A 19,275-nucleotide genomic window follows, 5' to 3' on the forward strand; every position below is an offset into this window, starting at 1 on the left:
AGTGGCGAAGACGTCTGGCGGGCGGAGAAACCAGAACCAATTAAAAGCGAAGGAGCTGAGCAGTGTAGGCGGGGTTGTGGGGGGCGGGACTAGAGAATTTGCGTCACGGATTGGCCCACTTTCCAAGTTGATAGCCTCTCCTAACACCTTCTCCCCCCAGCAAAAACCTGTCAATTTCCAAAGATCCCGGTCCCTAGGCAAAGTTCCGCCCCTTTCCCCACAAGCTCCTCCTCTTCAGCTTTAAACCAGACCCACTCCCCAAAAGAGGCGGGCCCACGGATAACGAAGCCCCACCCATCAGTCTTAAACCACGCCTACTAATCAAACCCCTCCTCCGGACCAGAAGGCTCCGCCTTCTTCGTGATGCCCCGCCCCTTAGAGTTCACCCCTACCCCCTCTTCCCTGCCCCCCAACTAACAGCCAGAACCCCGAGGCTGGGAGATCACTGGGCGGGGGGGATGTCTCCACCCTGCCCTGGCCTGTTTCGTCCATCCGTCGGTCTGTCCACTCCCGCCCCCTTCCACCTTCTCCAGTCCCCCCCACACTCTGGAGGGCGGGCGGGCAGGCGGGTGCTAGCAAGGGGTGTGCGCCGCTCTCTCGGCAGGGGGCGGGGGAGGCGGCCGCGCGGTGACGCGCGGGGCTGCTGCGGCTGCTCCGCCGGCGGATCATCACTCTCGGGCTGGGATGGACGCGGGGCGGGAGGGCCCTGGCGCGCGGGGCCAGGAGTCCGGGCCTCCCGGCTGCTGAGCGTTCCCCGAAGCCTCTCTCTTACCCCCAATTTCCCTCCTAGGATCCGCGCCGACCCCCACCCCGGGGCTCCAGACTCGGCTCCCGCCCTCCTCCGACTCCCTGGACCTCCCCCTCCCGCCCGCCCTCGGGATCGACTAGATCCCTCCCCCTCCCTGAGGATTCCGGCTGGATCCCTGCCCCTGCACCGCGGATCCTGCGCTCCGGGGCTTCGGGCCCCTGGGGATTGCCGTGGACTCCTTCTCCCGCACCCGATCCCGTAGGATCCTCCGCCTGTACCGCCTTCTAGCCCCTCGAAGCCAGCCCACGGAGCCAGTGGATCCCCAATCCAGTCCTGTCCCGTTGCTCCCTCCTCCCTCCGCCGTCCCCACTGCGGGGTTCCCTGTTCTTGGGCTCCTCCTGACCCCTTCCCCTACCTCTCCTTTCCCCGGGGATCGACTGGATCCCGGCCCCGCCCCCCGGGGCTGGGGCGAACCCCCTCCCCCGCCGGGTGAGGCGCTGCGGGCGGGGGCTGGGCCTGCGGGGCCGCGGGGGCTCACAGGCCGCCGCCCCCCTCCCGAAGCCCGTCCGCCCCCTACTCGGAGCCCTGGATGGAGGCACCACGGCCCCAGGGCTGAGCCAGGTAGGAGCTAAGCCGGGCCGGGTGGAGGGGGCTGCGTGGCGGTCCACTGGGGTCTCCCTTCTCCCCCTCTCTCTCCCTGCGCCTCATTTCCCCCAGCCTGCTCTGTCTGCGTGTCTCCGCCTAGGGATGCTCTCGCCGTGTCTCTGCGTCTCGGTCTCTTTGTCTCTGCCTCTCTCCAGCCCATGAATGATCCTTTGAATGGGCCCACAGACCCCGTGTGTTCCCATCTCCCCCTCCCCCTCCTTCTCCCCTTCCCGGCCAAGCCATTTTCCCCACTGCAGGAAGAAGGGGGGGGGCCTGCGGCCTGAGCCCCCGTCCCTCAACTCTCCCGGCTAGGGGAGTCAGGCCTGGGCAGGAATGGAGCGAGCAAGGCAGAGGGATGCGAGGGGTGGAGGGGGGCAAGAGGTGGCAGATAGAGATGGGGAGAGCAGGGAAGAGAAAATGGGGGAGACAGAGCTAGGGAAAGAGAGAGAGAAATAGAAGGGGCTTGAGGGAGAAATTTGGGAAAGGGATTTGAAGGAGAGAGAAAGATGAGAAACACCAAAAGGGAGGTGGAGGAGATAGAGACGAAAAAAGGGGCGAGAGACTGAAGGCAAGAGCTGGAGCAAGCTGGAAGAGGCCTCGGAAAGATGCTCTGAGGGAGCGCTATGGAGAGGAGCTGGGGGGAGGGCTTCAGTGGGAGGGAGGAAGGCAGAGAAGCTGGCAGGGAGGAGGCCAGGGGCCCAAAGTACCTTAAAGCCGGGGGGTCAGAGGCAGACCTTGTTCATTTGAGGGGGGAGGGGGCAGCAAGGCCATGGAAGCAGAGCCTAGCCTGGCACAGGCAGAGGAGAACCTGGGAAGCCAGCTCCAAGCCCCCTCCAGGTGTCGGGGGAACAGGAGCTTGAGAGGACCTGAAGAAAGGGAGGGCATGACTGGGTGTGTGTGGTAAGGATTCCCGTGTCCTCATCTCTGGAATACATTGACACCTGCAGAGAGCCACCCGCGGGCTGGCGCCTGGCTCTGAAAACCCCGCGTCAGCAAACAGCTCTGCCGGCTGGGGGGGGGACGGGGGGGCTTGCTGAGATGACCTGGGTGTCTGCCCCTTTAGTCCAATCTCTTCCCTTGTCCTGCCCCTGCTGCCCTGAGCACCCAGGCATTAAGGCAACTGTGGGGGGCTGGCAAGGGGAAGGGGAGGTGAAGAGCTGGAAGGGGATGCAAAGAAGCCATGGTTTACCCCCAGGGCAAAATGGTTTGCCCCTATGGGTCAAAATGCCAGGCATGGAGGAAGAGGTGTCTGGGGTTCAAGGCTGTTCAAGACTGTGGAAGGGTAACTGTTGATGGGTGCATACGATTGCTCTCAAACCCACCCCAGCACCCCTTCTCTCCAGCCAGAGGCCTGGTCACTAGGGCTAGGTTCTGACTGGCCAACAAGGGGCAAGAGGTGGTTCTTTTAGGGTTCTCTGCCCCGAGTCTCCAGCTCCCCCCAACATATATACTTCTTCCTCTATGCTAAGACTGGGGGAAACTCCAGCGTTCTGATTCACGCCTCAGCTCTCCTCTTCATGCCCTGAATGGACCCCATAACCCATCCAGCCCCTTCCCCTCTTCCTCCAGACCCCTCCCCCTCCGGGGTTAAAGCTGCAGCCCGTTGCCAAGGTAACATTGCGGGGCAGCATCCCGTCGCCCGGCAACCGGCTGCAGGATCACGCATCTGTCCCCAGATTTGCCCCTCCAGCATCTCCTCCCTGTCTAGACCCTGCCTCAAGACACCTTAACTTCTGAGGAGAGAAATGGAAAGGGCCTGGAGTAGAGGGGTCTCCCCCACTACACAGACCCTTCAAGAATGAGATGTTGAAGGAAAGGGAAAGTGCTGGGGTTGTGCAGTACCAAGAAAGGCCCAAGTCTGGCCTGGGGTGGGGGTTCAGTGCCATGAAATTACAGCTAGGGAGTAATTAACACATATAAACAAAGCCGCCACTTCCTGCTAATTAATGACTTGGTATTTTTATTTTCTCTTCCTTGTCTATCTCATCCCTCCCAGGGAGGTGAGAACTGGGACTCCTGAGTCCCCAGAGGAGAGCCTGCCTGGGAGGGATCGACCCCTGCTGGAAGGGGGCGTGTTGGGTGGTCTGGGGAGCTGGCCCTCCTTCCCCTCTGGCTATCGCAGACATTTAACACATCTTGACCTCACCTCAGCCTCAGAGTTTTCTACATAGGTGCCTGCAGAGGGGAGGGGGGTGGTTGGGTGGGGGGAGATGCCAAAGGGGCAGGGGGATGGAACGAGGGGGGCAATTTGGTCTGAATTCCGAGTCACTAACCACCTGTCTCTTCTGTTTCCCCATTCCCATCTGTCTGTCCCATCCAATTTCCCTTCCCTTCTTGCACCTCTCCTCTGTCTTTTTCTGTCTGTCCGTCTGTCCATCCCTCCTCCCCGCAGGTCGGGCCTGCCTTCGCCTTCTCCCACTTCTTTCCCCTTCCCCACCCCTCGCCCCCTCCATGGAGAGGAACAGACCCCTTCTCAGTCCAGTCTAACCCAGGTCCCTCCCCAACCCCCTCCTCCCTCCTTTCCCCCGCCCCCTCCTCCCTCCTGGGGCGAGGGGGGCCTCCCTCCCTCTCCCCCCCCTTCTCTCTCTCTCCGAGGGGGGGGGTCCCGGGGAGGGAGGGGGGGTCCCCCGATCAGCATGTGGCTCCTGGCGCTGTGTCTGGTGGGGCTGGCGGGGGCTCAACGGGGGGGAGGGGGTCCCGGCGGCGGCGCCCCGGGCGGCCCGGGCCTGGGTCTCGGCAGCCTCGGGGAGGAGCGCTTCCCAGTGGTGAACACGGCCTACGGGCGAGTGCGCGGCGTGCGGCGCGAGCTCAACAACGAGATCCTGGGCCCGGTCGTGCAGTTCCTGGGCGTGCCCTACGCCACGCCCCCCTTGGGCGCCCGCCGCTTTCAGCCGCCCGAGGCCCCCGCCTCGTGGCCCGGCGTGCGCAACGCCACGACCCTGCCGCCCGCCTGCCCGCAGAACCTGCACGGGGCGCTGCCGGCCATCATGCTGCCCGTGTGGTTCACCGACAACCTGGAGGCGGCCGCCACCTACGTGCAGAACCAGAGCGAGGACTGCCTGTACCTCAACCTCTACGTGCCCACCGAAGACGGTAAGGGCGCGGGCACCGGGCCGGGCCCCCGGTGGGCACAGCCCACAAACGTCCACGCAGACCCTCTGGCGCCGGCGCGCCCCGGGGAGGGAGCTGGGCCTTCGCGGGGGTCCATCAGGGGCGGTTGCATACCTTAGGGCTCTCAGGACAGTACGGTCCCTGCTAGGCAGTCCAGAAGCTCTTTGTGCGCCTAGAAAGCCCATGGGGAGGGCTGCAGGCACTAAACTGGGCCTACCCACTCCCTCCCCACGGAAGCACACCCAGAGGGGACACGTGGGGGGGGCGGTGCGGGAGTGGGTGGTGGCCATCAGGTGGTGGAGGCATCCATCTGCTGCCAGGACAGCCACTCCAGCTCTGCCCTGACTCCTGTCCCCCAGGCCTGGGCTTGTCCCTAGCAAGTACCCACTTTACCTACACCTCCACTGGAGGACAGCAAAGACTCCTTCTCCCCAGGCCAGCATGGGCAGAGGTCCTGGCACATACAGGGCCCCTCACCTGAGGTGAATATGTCTTCCCTAGGAGGCTCTGTCCCCTGATCCCTATGCACTCCCAAAGGATCAGGGAATCTCCATGCCAAGGGCCCCTCCACTCACAGCACTGCTCGCCCATCCCCAACAGAACACCTTCCCCAGGGTTCTGAGCTGGCTGTTCTTGAATGAACTCTCCAGTTCACTAGCTGCTGGTAGTCCCCAGAACACTCCCCCAGACAGTTCCCTGCCAGCCAACCTTCAGCACACCAGGACCATCCGGAGTGTCAACACTTTCCAGCAGCCCACTGCAGAGGGCAACTGGCAGGCCTTCAGCCACCCCATAGACCATCCTCTCACAAACACGTTATCCGTCTAACACCCTATTTACCGCTCCAAAACACCCTGACACCCACAGAGAACATCCGCTCCTATAAAGTCCCCCCACCGGCTGTCTTCCAATGAGTGTAAAAATAGGTTTGGTACCCAGGAACCCCACTGTACACCCCAAACTCCCACATCATGAACTCAGGTCCCTCTACAGACCAGGCAGTTCAACTATTCATCTACTCAGGTCATGTAGCCAACCGACCAGCACACTAACCTTGTGCTCTGTGCTCAGTTGCTCAGTCGTGTCCGACTCTTTGCGACCCCTTGGACTATAGCCCACCAGGTGCCTCTGTCCATGGGATTTTCCAGCAAGAAGACTGGAGTGAGTTGCCATTTCCTCCTGTGTCTCCTGCGTTGGCAGGCGGATTCTTAACCACTGAGCCGCCTGGGAAGCCCAACCTTGTGCTCTTGCATCCCACATGTCAAAATTCCCAGCACCCTCACATAGCATACACGCCAACACTTTTCTGGAGTTGTGCGCCCTGTCACCCACACAGACCTGTGCTCCCCAGGATCCCTGAGTGTCTAGATCTTGTGACCTTGTAACACTCATACACGGACCATCACCCCACTAACCCTGCACCTGCACCATGTGCTCCAACTGGTCACTCACACCACAGTCCCCTGCGTTCTCTACACCCCTCAGACATTGCTTACCCCAACTCCTGCCCCGAGGTCATCAGTTTCATACCTTAGGCTGTGACAACACAGGTGACAGTCTTGCACCCTACTCACAAGTCAGGTACTCCAGTGCCTTGCTCCCTGAACCCAGAGGACCTGCCAATCACAGAACACTCATGCACCGCAACACTGTCACTACCCTTCCCCATATGAGCCATGCCTTCAAGCAACCCATACACACATTGCACAGAAGTTTCTACTCCAATGCTATTCAGATTCCAGCCTCTCTAATAGACTATTTACCCCAATACACTCCAGACATCCTCCCTAATTCCCCGGACCGTCAGCATAAGAACTGTCCACACCACCTTCCCCTGCCTTCTCATGGACCACCTACCCCAGTGCCCTGCTACCAGTGAGTCATTCACCCCTGTGCCTCCAACAGACCGCCCATCACAATGCTCTCCGCTCGTGGACTCTCCACCCACGTCTTCAGGTAGAAAGCTGTCCCCCGTCCCCTCACCAACGCCCTGCTCAGTGGGCTATTGTCTCATCTCCCCTCATGTGAAGCATCCACCCAGCACTTCTCACCGAGTTACTGTCCACTCCAACACCTCCACACAAATTGCCCGCCCTGCCCCCATACCACCCAAGCCCACACCTTCTGTATTTTTAACCACTGCTTATTGCAGACCGCTTGGGGCCTGACACATTCAGGTGATCTCACTAAATCTTCACACCAGCTCTGGGAGGAAGAGGTTGACTCAGGCATACACACACCCGCACACTTAATATTCTCACACACACACATGCCCTGCTGATTTCATCCCCATCCCCAGCCTGTCAGAGAAGAACAGGCCCTGATCCTAATGGGTCTTCATGGGGCCATCATCACCGGTTGTGGGGAGCCTTTCAGAGGCTGACTTTGGCTTTGCTGACCCATCCCTCCCTGTGCTGATCCCCATGCTGCTGAGGAGAAATCGACCAGCCTGGGGGAATCCCTCAGACCTCTGGGTTCCAGCTCTGCCTTGACTGATCCCCCAGTCTTCAAGAAGCCTAGAGCCAAACTCTGAGCCCAGTCTGGGGCCTTTCCTCCACTGGCGACACATTTTGTGCCTCCCAGCACCTCCTGGCACCTTATGTGTCAGGCTGGCTCAGGGCAGTGTGTTTCCTAGTCCCTATTTGTGGATTGAATCCCCCATTGGGGAGGGGGGCTTTTGGCATTAGAGCAGGGGTTGGGGGGGTCGGGGGGCTGGTGCCCCTGGTGGGAAGTTTACCATCCGTGGAGGGGGGAGGAGAGCAGAACTGGGTAAGGGATGAGGTTGGGGAGGGGGCTCAGAGGGAAGTGGTGGAGTGGAGGGCAAGACCTGATGACCCCTTTCCCTGCTTCACCCCACAATGGGGATATGGGGTGAGAGTCAGGTTCGTCTGTGCAGATGGAAGTGAAATGCTAGCTGGTGAGAGGCTGGGAAGGTGGGCAGGCAGTGCTCACTGACCTCCCCTCCCTGCCTGCCAGTGGAAAGCTGAGGGCTTTCAGGGGCCATGAGCTGTGGTTCGGGCTGCCCCAATTCCATACTACCCTCTGCCCTCCAGATTGGTCCAGAGAGAGGCAGAGCCCTTTGTGCTGCAACCCCTACTGTCTACAGCCTGGGGGAGCAGGCAGGTGCTTGGCTGGTCCTCAAGAGGGCCTGCCTGAGTGGTGGCCACCCCCCCTTGTGGGGAGCACAGCTGGCCTTGGGCTCCCAGGCTCCTGGGTTGGTTTCCCCTCCCCTCCCACCCACCCCCACCTCTAACACCGTTTCATTTCCAGCAATTAGCAAACACTTGGACAAGCCAAATCCTTTGCAGCCGAGTCAATATGTCTTAAAACAGGCCTCAGCCCCCTCAGGCACCCCCCCCCCCCCGCAAAACCAGCCTTTTCTTTGGGGCATGACTTTTTCCGGGGAGGGGAAAAAAATTTGGGTTGTAGAAACGTTTTTCTCTTTTCTTGGTTTCTTTTTCTTGCAAACAAATTTTGCTTTTTTTGGCTTATTTTTTCTGCCCCTCACCCTCCCCTTTTCTGCTTTCTCTCCTCCCCTCCCCATCCACCACCTCCCCCCGACTCCCATCTTTCCCCACAAAATTGTCCTTTTTTCTCTGTTTTGTGTTCCCGGTCTTAGGTCCGCTCACAAAAAAACGTGACGAGGCGACGCTCAATCCGCCAGACACAGGTAGATTTAAAAATCCCGCTGCTGCATGTGGTTGCTGATTCGAGGACGCTCTCGGCCCTGCCCCTAACTAAATGCCCCCACAGCCCTCAAGGCCCCTCAGTCGTTCTCCCAACTAAAAACGAAAAAGAAAAGAAAAATTTGTAATAATTGGAAAAAAGAATTATGAAAACTTCAAATGAAATTTGAACAATGTTGGACCCACTAGAAAACCGGCAAGAAAAGCTTAAACATGGCGAAAATAAAGTGAAAAAATAAATTGGAATGTCAGGAAAAAAAAGAATTGGATAAAATGTTCAGTTTGACAGAAATTTGGACTGTTTTGAAACTTGTGAAATGTAACATTTGAAAAGACAATTTTAATTTGGAACAAAACACCATTCAAAAAAAAAATTTCAAGTTGGCAAATTGATGACACAATTGAAACATCACTACGATTTCCAAAAAAAAAAACCTGCCCAATGCAGAAACACACATTCGAAGCAAATTAAATAATTTGGAAATTTTTGAAAACAGGGCCCAATATCTTGAAGTTTCACCACAAAATTTTGAAAAAGTGCAAAGAATTTTTTTCTTTTTTCCTTTTTTCCAAAAACGGATCTTTTTTGTTTTTTGTTTTTCTTTTCTTGTTGAATCTGCCCCAGAGCTTCTTGCTTTTTGGTTGTTGTTTTTTTTCTTTCTTCTTTCTTGATCCGGTTTTTTTGTTGTTGGTTTTGAATTCTTGTTGCCCCAGCCCCCCTTCCTGCTCCTTCCCTTTCCGACTCCCCCTCCCCCGACACTGGGAGTTGAGGTGCTGGGTGGGGAGAAGGGGACGTACTGAGAACGTTTAGGACAGGACCTCGGAGGGAAGGAGACCAGCCTGAACCTGGAAGGCCACTGGAGGTTCAGAAATTGAGGGAAAAACAGGATTGGGGGAGGGCACTGCCCACCTAGGAGCTTCTGGCCAAAGTCAGGTGGAAGGAGGTGGCAGAGAAGATCTGAAGAGATCCAGGATGGAGGGGAGTCTCTTAGTGACCTGTTGGTTGACCTTCTGCCAGGAGGGAAGTTTCCAGTGGGATGAGGGAGACAGGCAGAGGCGCTAGGGACCAGCTGTGGAGGCCCAGGCTTGGCTCTTTTTGCTGATTGCCTAGGCTGGTCAGAGATGGCAGGTGTCAAGAGAGAGGAGGGCCTGGAGGTATTGTGGCTCCATCTGGAGGAGCTGCAGGGGCAGGGACCCTGACAAGCCCTCTCAGACTCCCACCCTCTTCTGGAATTAGTTACCCTCCAGTCCAGTCTGGAGTGCCCCAAGGGCCTACTCCATATGGCAGTGATCATGGGATCCTTTGGGGATAGGGCAAGAGAGGGGTCCAGAACTCGGGGCTCAGGCCGATTTCGGGGGCCCAGACTAGTGAGCTGCACCCTGGCTTCATTAAGTAGGCTCTTTCCCACCCTGCCTCCTCCTGCCACAGTAATTAGGCTGGGGGTTGCCATGGTAACTTGGGAGGTGACCTAGAAAGGAATTAGGGCGGGGAGGAGACCAAGCCCCCAGGGACCCTAGGGCCTGGCACCCCCTCACCCACAGACCAGGCTACCATGTGGAGCTGAGGCCCAAGGCCTGAGTCTAAGGAAATGCCAAGACCCTTCTAGCATCTCTAGCTCTAGTGCCAGCCTTGGGAGCTCATGCTTCCTAGGAGCAGGAAGGAGATGTGCTGTGTGTCGGGGGGGAGGGGTTCCCCGGGATCCAGCAGGTGCCCTGAGGAGGGCCACCCCCCACCCCTGCCTCTGTTAGGCTTCTTGGAAGCTCTGCCAGGCATTTGGAGAAGTGCTGTGGGGCAGGCCGGCAGGAGGTGGGGAGGGAACTTCTGCCAGGGCTAGCTGGGGAGGGAGGGAGGGGAATCCGGTCTTGCCCCCCAGGGATGGGAGTGACATGTCCCGTGAGCTCCCGGCTGGAACTCAGCAGGTCTGGGAGCTGGGAGGTGCTGCTTCTGGTCTGACTGTGTCCTTGTCCCCCACCCCCTGGCCCATCCCCCCCACCCCCTCCCCACACAGATATCCGGGACTCCGGGAAGAAGCCAGTGATGCTGTTTCTGCACGGTGGCTCCTACATGGAGGGCACGGGGAACATGTTCGATGGCTCCGTCTTGGCCGCCTACGGCAATGTCATTGTAGCCACGCTCAACTACCGGCTTGGGGTGCTCGGTGAGGGTGGGCAGCCAACTCTAGGGACTAGAGTCCTGGGAGGAGGGCCTGCCGGCAGGGTTACACTAAACCCAGCTGAAGCAGAATGGCTTCTGGGCTGGATTGAGCTGCCCAGAAAGAGAGCAAGGGTGCTGTGACACCCCCAGGAAGCCCCCTCTCTTTCTCTGCCCCCAGGTTTTCTCAGCACTGGGGACCAGGCTGCGAAAGGCAACTATGGGCTCCTAGACCAGATCCAGGCCCTGCGCTGGCTCAGTGAGAACATCGCCCACTTTGGGGGGGACCCCGAACGCATCACCATCTTCGGATCTGGGGCAGGAGCCTCCTGTGTCAACCTCCTGATCCTCTCCCACCACTCAGAAGGTACGAGCCACCTCCCCAGCCTGTCCCTTCTGTCCCCTTCCCCAACCCCTGGCCCTACCAGGTCCCCCTTTTCCTCCCTCGGGCTGATACAGCCCAGCCTAAAGCCTGCTTGTCCTGCCAGGGCTGTTTCAGAAGGCCATTGCCCAGAGTGGCACTGCAATTTCTAGCTGGTCTGTCAACTACCAGCCACTCAAATATACACGACTGCTGGCTGCCAAGGTGGGCTGTGACCGGGAGGACAGCGCTGAGGCTGTGGAGTGTCTGCGCCGGAAGCCCTCTCGGGAACTGGTGGACCAAGATGTGCAGCCTGCCCGGTATGGGGCTGGGGGAGGACTGGGTCCAGGCCTCCACTCTCCTTGCTGGGTCCAAAGAGGTTGAGGGTGGAAGGTGCCTGCAGGCCACAGGCTGTCCATTTAGCCAGGGGAGGTGGACTTCAGGCCCCTCTCATGGACCTACCTTCTCCCGGAAGCCTTTCTGAAGCAGAGGTGCCTAAACAGAGCCTGGGTGCAGCAGACGCCAGAAAGTGCTTCAGGGAGGACTTCCCGAGAGGCCAGGTGCCCTGAAAGGGCTCTGAAGGTTTTAACTAGGGGAGAAGGGTCTTCTGAGCAGAGGGCTCAGCAGGCTGTGGGTGGAGAGGAGGCCAGCCAACAGGTGACGTGACCTTGACCTCTTCTCCCCAGCTACCACATCGCCTTTGGACCTGTGGTGGACGGTGACGTCGTCCCTGATGACCCTGAGATCCTCATGCAGCAGGGAGAATTCCTCAACTACGACATGCTCATTGGGGTCAACCAGGGAGAGGGCCTCAAGTTCGTGGAGGACTCGGCAGAGAGCGAGGATGGCGTGTCCGCCAGCGCCTTCGACTTCACGGTCTCCAACTTCGTGGACAACCTGTATGGCTACCCAGAGGGCAAGGACGTGCTACGGGAAACCATCAAGTTCATGTACACGGACTGGGCCGACCGGGACAATGGCGAGATGCGGCGCAAGACCCTGCTGGCGCTCTTTACCGACCACCAGTGGGTGGCACCGGCTGTGGCCACCGCCAAGCTGCACGCTGACTACCAGTCCCCCGTCTACTTTTACACTTTCTACCACCACTGCCAGGCTGAGGGCCGGCCCGAGTGGGCGGACGCAGCGCACGGGGATGAGCTACCCTATGTCTTTGGTGTGCCCATGGTGGGTGCCACTGACCTCTTCCCCTGCAACTTCTCCAAGAATGATGTCATGCTCAGCGCCGTGGTCATGACCTACTGGACCAACTTCGCCAAGACTGGGTGAGGGCCAGAGGGGCTGGGTGGGGCACCTCTGCAGGTCAGGGCACACACACACCCTCCATCCTCAGCCCCTTCTCTCCCTCTTCGTCACACGGCCATCATTCCTCCATCAAGGCGCTCTCGCCTTCTCGACTCAGACACCTGCCAGACAGCTCCTCTGTGCGTGTTGGAGATTCAGAAATGTTGGACCAAGAGGTCCTTTCCGGCGGGTGGGCTCACTTGATGGCTTTGGCTCTGTGTCTGTCTTTGCGTACCCATACACCACTCTCTCCCCTCTGAGTGCTCCTGTCTGTTTCTGAGTATGTGTATAAGAGTTTGTATCTCTCTCTTTATTGCTGTCTTAGGTCTCTCTCCTGAAGTCCATTGATAGCTCTGCTCTCTTTGATCTGCTTACTCTTTGCTCGCTGCTTCCCCCCACCCCCAGCTGCCTCTCATGGGCTTTTGTCTCTCTGTTTCCATATGTCTCTAGCTCATTCACTCTGCCTGTGTCACCGGTGGTCTGTCCGTCTGCCGTCTCTGTTCCTCTGGTGTCATCTCAGGCCATCTCTCTGGCAGTCTGGCTTCATCCCTATTTGTCTGCCTACCTCCATCTCTGGCAGTGTCTCTGTCTCTTCGTGTCTGTCTCTCTCTGCCTCTATTCCTGTCTCCCCAGCTCTCTGCATCTTTGCCCATCCCACTCCCCATTGGTCCCACAGCCTACCCCCTACTCATCGGGGCCTCACCCTCACTCCTCCTTTCCCTGCCCACCTGTGTCCACAGCGACCCCAACCAGCCGGTGCCGCAGGACACCAAGTTCATCCACACCAAGCCCAACCGCTTCGAGGAGGTGGTGTGGAGCAAGTTCAACAGCAAAGAGAAGCAGTACCTGCACATTGGTCTGAAACCGCGCGTGCGCGACAACTACCGCGCCAACAAGGTGGCCTTCTGGCTGGAGCTCGTGCCACACCTGCACAATCTGCACACGGAGCTCTTCACCACCACCACGCGCCTGCCGCCCTACGCCACGCGCTGGCCACCGCGCCCACCACCCGGCGCCCCGGGCACGCGCCGCCCGCCGCCCCCCGCCACGCTGCCACCCGAGCCCGAGCCCGAGCCGGGCCCCCGGGCCTACGACCGCTTTCCCGGGGACTCCCGAGACTACTCCACGGAGCTCAGCGTCACCGTGGCCGTGGGTGCCTCGCTCCTCTTCCTCAACATCCTCGCCTTCGCCGCCCTCTACTACAAGCGGGACCGGCGGCAGGAGCTGCGGTGCCGGCGGCTCAGTCCCCCCGGCGGCTCGGGCTCTGGGGTGCCCGGCGGGGGCCCCCTGCTCCCCGCTGCCGGCCGCGAGCTGCCACCCGAGGAGGAGCTGGTGTCACTTCAGCTGAAGCGGGGCGGGGGCGTTGGGGCGGACCCTGCAGAGGCCCTGCGCCCCGCCTGCCCGCCCGACTACACTCTGGCTCTGCGCCGGGCACCGGACGACGTGCCTCTCTTGGCCCCTGGGGCCCTGACCCTGCTGCCCAGCGGCCTGGGGCCACCCCCTCCCCCGCCGCCCCCCTCCCTCCATCCCTTCGGGCCCTTCCCCCCGCCGCCCCCCACAGCTACCAGCCACAACAACACGCTCCCCCACCCCCATTCCACCACTCGGGTATAGGGGGCGGCTCGGGGAGGACCCCCTTCCCGGCCCTCCCGGATGCAACAGGCTTTTCTCGTGTGGAGCTTTCACACGTGGACGAGCATTAGGTGGACATGGGTTTTCTCACAGCGATGCGTCTCTCCGGAGTAGAGAGGCCCTTTCTCTTCTCCGGACCTGGGCCTTTGAACAACTGGGGGGGGTGTTTTCTCCCCTCTGTTGGGACACCCACGTGGAGGTGTGCTTTCTCACGAGGGGGTGTTTTCCCATGTGCAGGGTGAGGTTTTTTTTGGCCGCCCTGGACACATGTTGGCTCCCTCAGAGAGTTCCTGCGGGGATTTGTACCCCAGAATTCTGTTCCCTCATGCCTTCTCCCCCTTGCTCCTTCCTCCCACCCCCTGGAGACCCTGGAAGTGGTGTGTTCACAAACAGAGACCCCTGGCCACCAGATGACACAGGGTGTTGCCCGGGAAGTACCGAAGAAATAAATTACAGCCCACCCCCTGCCCTCCCCCCATCCCCTCCCACCCTGGCGAAGCATGTGTATCCCCCCTTGGCACACATGAGGTGAAGCAGGTCTTCCCAGGCAGGCCTCGCCTTCCACCAGACACAGAGTCCCTGCAGTGGGGAGGAGGGAGGAGACCCTGCACTCCTGTACTGCCTGGGGCCGTGTCTTCCCATGCGCCCAGGTTGCGTTTCTGAGTGGAATCATGCTCTTGCATGTGGATGTGTGTCTTCCCATGCAGACAGCCCCTTTCTCTCCAGCATTTCTCTGCATCTTCCCGACCTCAGGCCCAGTACTTCTCACATAGCAGGTGGGAACGGACTTCAGACTGATAGCAACTGAGGGGGATGGACAAGCCCTGGGGGGGGGCCCTCTGCCCCTCCCTCCCTCCCTTCCCTGGAGGGAAGCTGGGGGGCAGAGGGTGAGTGTGGCACCTGCCACCCACAGAGGCCATGCATGGTTTGACCAAAGCCCTCACTGCAGTCTGAGGACAGCCCTTCCCTCAGGCCATTGCTCATCTGTGCCAAACCAGTGAGGTGGGTTTGAGGGGCGAATACCCCCAAAGTGTGGCAAGGATCCCCCAGTCCTGGGCCCAGGCAAGTAAACATATGGGCAGATGGGATACAGGAGCGGGGGAGGTAGCAGCTAAAGGGGTCCCGCCTGTGTCCCTCTTCTCGCCACGTGTCATCCCTCCCTCTCTCGGCCTCTGTTCTCCCTCCCCACATCGCCGTCCCCCTGGGAAGCCATCCCTTCCAGCTCCTCCCCGCAGCTGCCCACCCCCTCCTTTGACCTGTCCCCCCGCCCTTGCTCCCCTGGGCTGAAGGAAAAGAACAGAGGAGAGCAGGGGAGAAAGGCTTCCCAGGACAGGTTGGGGAGAGAATGGGGTCAGCTGTACTGAGGAACAGATGGAGGGGGCAGTGGGGGACGGGGCTTGGGCAGACACCAGCAGGAAGAATTTGATTTTGAAAGGACATGTGTAAGGTGACTGCCCAGAGAGAAAGGGTTTGGGCCTCTGGGGAAGAGAACCGTGTCAGGAAGGGTTTCAAGGGACGCCAGCGAAGAGCAAATCCTTGTCTGCTGGCATTTCGTGGGTTCGTTAGTGCCAAATGTGAGTCAGGGGTGGAGTGCTGTCTTCCACTGACACCCAGTTTCAGAACCCCTGGTCTTGGCTCCCCAGAACTTTGCCTCCTGACTGCCCCTTCTGCCCCCACTTTCACCCATGGAAACTTAGTTCTTTTCCCGCCCCTTCCCCTGCCTGGGCTAGCTCCTTTCCAAACAGCCATGCCCTCTAAATGCTAGGGACCTGGGCCCTGAACCCTGTAGACAGATGCCCCCCAAGCTGGGGCATGGGAGAGGGGCTGGGGGACCCCATGATTCAGCCACGGACTCCAATGCCCAGCCCCTCTCCCCAGAACAATTCCCTGACAATCCCATTCCCCACCCCAATCCTTTGCGGCTCTGTACACATTTTTAAACCTGGCAAAAGATGAAGAGAATATTGTAAATATAAAAGTTTAACTGTTGGTTTTGCCTGCTGTTATGTTAGGAGGTGAGGGTGGGGGGCTCCAAAGAAACAAACCTTGGAGAAGTGGCTCTGCCTGTGAAGGGGTAGGAGGAGAGGGTCCAACCCTTTTCAGTGAAGAGCTCTGAGGTCTGAGAGAAATGGGCAGTGGGTGCTGGGGTGTGGTTGTCAGCAATGGGGTTGTTTGGGGAGTTAAGGTCAGAACCAGTGTCTGTGGAGGAGTCAGAGCCTGGCATAAAGGACAAGGCAGGGACTGATGGGGGCAGACACCAGGCAGGCCAGAGAGCCTACAGGATGGTGCCCATGGCTGACTCCAGGAGAGTCATGCAAGGTGTAGGGTTTGGTCTCTGCTAAGACGGCCCAGGCTGGAGGCTCAAAGCTGGGTCTAGGACTCTCTCTTGGCACATTGTGAGGGAGAGCCCCACACCATTGTGACCCGTTTACCCCCAGGGGACAGGAAGGTGGGCTGGTGGATACTGTGGGCACAGTGGGCTGGGGGCCTAGGGGCCCCGGTGGCCCTAGGGACCCCCATGGCCATGGCTGAGCGGCCACGGCCCGGGTGGGCCTCGTATCACAATCCTAACACCAACAGCTGCCAGGACCTGGGCAACTCCATCCTGCTGCTGCTGGGCCTTATTATTTGCATTAACATTGGCATCAACATGGTGACGCTGGTCAGGGTGGGCCCGGGCGGGAGGGTGCTGGCAGGATGGCTGGGGGGCAGGCCTGATGGCCAGAGTCTATCTGGGGTCACTGTGTCCTTCCTCACCTAGCTCTGGCGCAGACTCCGTGGCTTCTTACACCAAGTGTTCCGTGTTATTTGTGAGAAAGGTAAGTGGGAGATGGGGGGGCGTGGGAAGGGCAGAAATCGAGCTTTCTGTCCCTGTCCTTAAGCTAGCCCCTTCCCCTCCCGCTCTCCCTCTCAGACTCCATAACTACGCAGCTTCTCTTCCTGCACCCTGCCTCTCCATCCCTGTAGGAGCCAGGCTCCCCACCAGCCTCTCACCTCTCCTCGATCCACAGAAGCTTCTAAGTTACGCTCACCTGGGAAGCAGACCCAGCCCTTGAAGCATAGCTCTCCAGCAGTCCACCTACGATGCACCATGGACCCCGTGAAGATGACGGTGACCCCCCCACCCACTCGCCGCCGTCACCGTCGAGGCTCTTCATTGCGCCGTGCCCACCGCCCGGTGGCCTGGGCCCCTGACACTGACGACGACGATGATGAGAAGCCCCCACATCAGCACACAGCGGCCTGTTCCCACAACTGGGACTACCCTGAGGATTGGGAGGGTTTACAGTCTGCCCAGAGGTTCTGGACTCCCTGGGCCCAGGACACCTTGGAGCCTCCTACCCAGACCATCCGCTTCCAGCAGACTATAGAGGGAAGGCCCTTCAAGAGAGAGAGGCAGTCTGATCTGGGCCTAGAGGCCTATGTATACCCTGTGAATCCCCCACTCCCCTGCCCTCAGATCCTGAGCCACAAGAACAGTGGAGGAGGGGCAGGGGCAAGGGCCCAGGCGGAACAGGAGCAGTGCGCACCGGCGGAGCCGCCCATCCTGGGCCCAGCCAATGTCCCAGACATCCCTCAGCGCCGCTCCTCAGGGCGCGTCGCCTACGATGCCAGGGACGTGAGGCGGCGGCTACGGGAGCTGAACAGGGAGGTGGACACCCCGTCACACTGTTACTGTCTGGCTTCCGGATCCAGCACAGCTGAGGGGAAGAGAAAGGACTGGGTATACCGTTCCCTGACAGAAAGGTGACTGGGAGAAGAATAAAAAGAAGAGAGGAGGTGGATTGTGGTGGTGTGTGTGTGTGTGGGTGCCAGGGCCCACACAGCACCCAGAAGCTTAGTTACTAAGGAAATGATCTCCCTGGCAACAGGGCCTAGAGAGCCCTGAGGCCCCTCATCAACCTCTTGGCCCCAGGCCCTGTCCTCAGCCTTTTCCCAGGCCTTTCTTGGTTCCCAGGCTCCTGCCTGCCTCTGCTCCATTTTCTTTAGTGTTCGGGGAAGCCCCCCCCCAAATCCCACTCCAGATCCCCAGGCAGTACTGCACTTGAGGGGAGACCCTCATCCCATGGCTCCACCTCCTCAGAGGTCTGGCTCCTGCCAGAGCCCAGGTTCAGCCCAGGTGAGGCGTGGTCCCTCTTAAGCCCTGGATTCTTTGGGGAGGGATGGCTGAGAGTGAGGGTACCCTGGCCCTCACAGTTCCCCTGTCAGAACCCAAACTCCTGTACCCTTGAGCAGGCTTGGAGCAGTGATAAAATACTGAGGATGCTGTGGCCCTCTGTGACCTCATGCCTCTGTTCAGCACCTCCATGTCACAAATGAGACTGGGGCTCAGAGAGATCACGTGACTTATGGTCACATGGACTCTAAGGATCAACTTCATGACCTCAGATGCTCCAGCCTCTGGTCCCACAGGTAGCTCCCCTTTGCTTCTGAGTCAGCTTGGCCCATCAGAGTCTCCCATCTTCCTCAGTTTCCCATGGAAACTCATCAGAATATTCCATCCACTGGACATCTGGGAAACCCAGGTCCTACCTACTTCTAGACAGTTAGGATCGCCAACACATGCTCAACTTGTGAACAAGGAACCAGGCTGAAGGACTAGACCTCACCTTCCATACCAGATGGGTTCCTGGAATGTGAGCAGACAGGCGTTTCATGAATCACCTCGCTTCTCTGCCATTTTCCTTTGACCAACATTATTGATCATTTTAAACCGACTCCACTAAGTGGCTCTGTTTTGAACACCTACCACATGTTTGGAGGCTGGATGGGAAATGCCCACTGGCTGTTCCTCTATTTTTTTTCCCTCTTTTTTTGACCACACAGTGCGGTTTGTGGGATCTTAGTTCCCTGACCAGGGACTGAACCCAGGCCCTTGGCAATGAAAGTGCAGAGTCCTAACCATTGGACCTCCAGGGAATTCCTTGTTCCTCTCTTTCTGCTAAGTTGTTCATTGTACAAACAAAATGACCTGAGGTCCCCCCAGTACCACTTGCTTAGACCACAGCAAAAAACCCAGTTTAAATCATAGATTCCTTTGGTCATATCAGCAATTACACCCAAAGTTTGTGCTTTGTGAATTTCATGTGGTTTTCTTAAGATGGCAACTAATCCTTTTTCAAGTTGGAGGGGTGGCTCAGTGGGAGAGCAATTGGTTAGGAAGGAGAGAAACCATGGTTGACGGGTGATCTCTAGCAAAGGCAGCAATCTCATTCTCTGAAGTAAAGGGGCCAGTTGACTCAGTGATCACCAACAGCAAAGGCTTCAATCCCTGGCCAGGTAGGGATGGCCACGGTGGGTGCTAGAGGGCTTATGACAGGGAAATGGGCAGAACTGGGAGGGAATGGTGCAGTGGGGTGACCCCAGAGGGGACTCTCACTGTCACTCATCCATCTAATCACCCTAGCTGCAAGCTGCAAGCAGGTGTAGGTAGGGAGTTCCAACGGGCTGCAAATTGCCATATCTCAATGAAATGGAGGAAATCCTTTATGCATGGCTCAGTCCCTATGAAGACTGTCTCCCCACTGTAGTTACATTTTCAAATCGAGTTAAGCCAGCCCCTACAAAGACAGGACAGACTGAACTCTGGGGGCTGGCCTCCATTAGTGGGAACCAAGGGTAAAGGCCACATTAAGGG

At 58.8% G+C, this 19,275-nt stretch overlaps 2 protein-coding genes across 4 annotated transcripts; both read left to right on the forward strand.

The window, feature by feature from the left end:
* The first annotated feature begins 504 nt into the window (after positions 1-504).
* Positions 505-15,626, forward strand: NLGN2 (neuroligin 2). 3 transcript variants are annotated; one of them, XM_055405680.2, is made up of 8 exons: positions 505-1,369; positions 3,786-4,486; positions 8,124-8,174; positions 10,200-10,349; positions 10,524-10,709; positions 10,831-11,023; positions 11,390-11,986; positions 12,746-15,626. In XM_055405680.2, exons 2-8 carry the CDS (start codon positions 4,030-4,032, stop codon positions 13,617-13,619), a joined length of 2,508 nt encoding a protein of 835 aa, XP_055261655.1. In that variant the 5' UTR covers positions 505-1,369; positions 3,786-4,029; the 3' UTR covers positions 13,620-15,626. The 3 variants fall into 3 exon arrangements, with proteins under 3 accessions (XP_055261655.1, XP_055261660.1, XP_055261648.1); XM_055405685.2 differs by having other exon boundaries at positions 512-1,369; positions 4,354-4,486; XM_055405673.2 differs by lacking the exons at positions 505-1,369; positions 8,124-8,174 and having other exon boundaries at positions 3,626-4,486.
* Positions 15,627-15,735: 109 nt separating this feature from the next.
* Positions 15,736-17,693, forward strand: SPEM1 (spermatid maturation 1). The gene is made up of 3 exons (XM_088828862.1): positions 15,736-16,299; positions 16,399-16,456; positions 16,649-17,693. The coding sequence occupies exons 1-3, from the start codon at positions 16,156-16,158 to the stop codon at positions 17,386-17,388; spliced, it is 942 nt and encodes a 313-aa protein (XP_088684988.1). The 5' UTR covers positions 15,736-16,155; the 3' UTR covers positions 17,389-17,693.
* Positions 17,694-19,275: the final 1,582 nt, after the last annotated feature.

This window comes from Moschus berezovskii, chromosome 20 (assembly GCF_049115385.1).
Source record: "Moschus berezovskii isolate FMDL1 chromosome 20, NW_MosBer_1.0, whole genome shotgun sequence".
Lineage (NCBI taxonomy): Eukaryota > Metazoa > Chordata > Mammalia > Artiodactyla > Moschidae > Moschus > Moschus berezovskii.

Bases quoted from the DNA above. Each gene is read 5' to 3' on its own strand.
- NLGN2 (XM_055405680.2), top strand. From the start codon at position 4,030: ATGTGGCTCCTGGCGCTGTGTCTGGTGGGGCTGGCGGGGGCTCAACGG. The intron at 4,487-8,123 runs GTAAGGGCGCGG...TCCCGGTCTTAG, and splicing joins CTACGTGCCCACCGAAGACG to GTCCGCTCACAAAAAAACGT. The intron at 8,175-10,199 runs GTAGATTTAAAA...CTCCCCACACAG, and splicing joins GCTCAATCCGCCAGACACAG to ATATCCGGGACTCCGGGAAG.
- SPEM1 (XM_088828862.1), top strand. From the start codon at position 16,156: ATGGCCATGGCTGAGCGGCCACGGCCCGGGTGGGCCTCGTATCACAAT. The intron at 16,300-16,398 runs GTCAGGGTGGGC...TTCCTCACCTAG, and splicing joins GCATCAACATGGTGACGCTG to CTCTGGCGCAGACTCCGTGG. The intron at 16,457-16,648 runs GTAAGTGGGAGA...CTCGATCCACAG, and splicing joins CCGTGTTATTTGTGAGAAAG to AAGCTTCTAAGTTACGCTCA.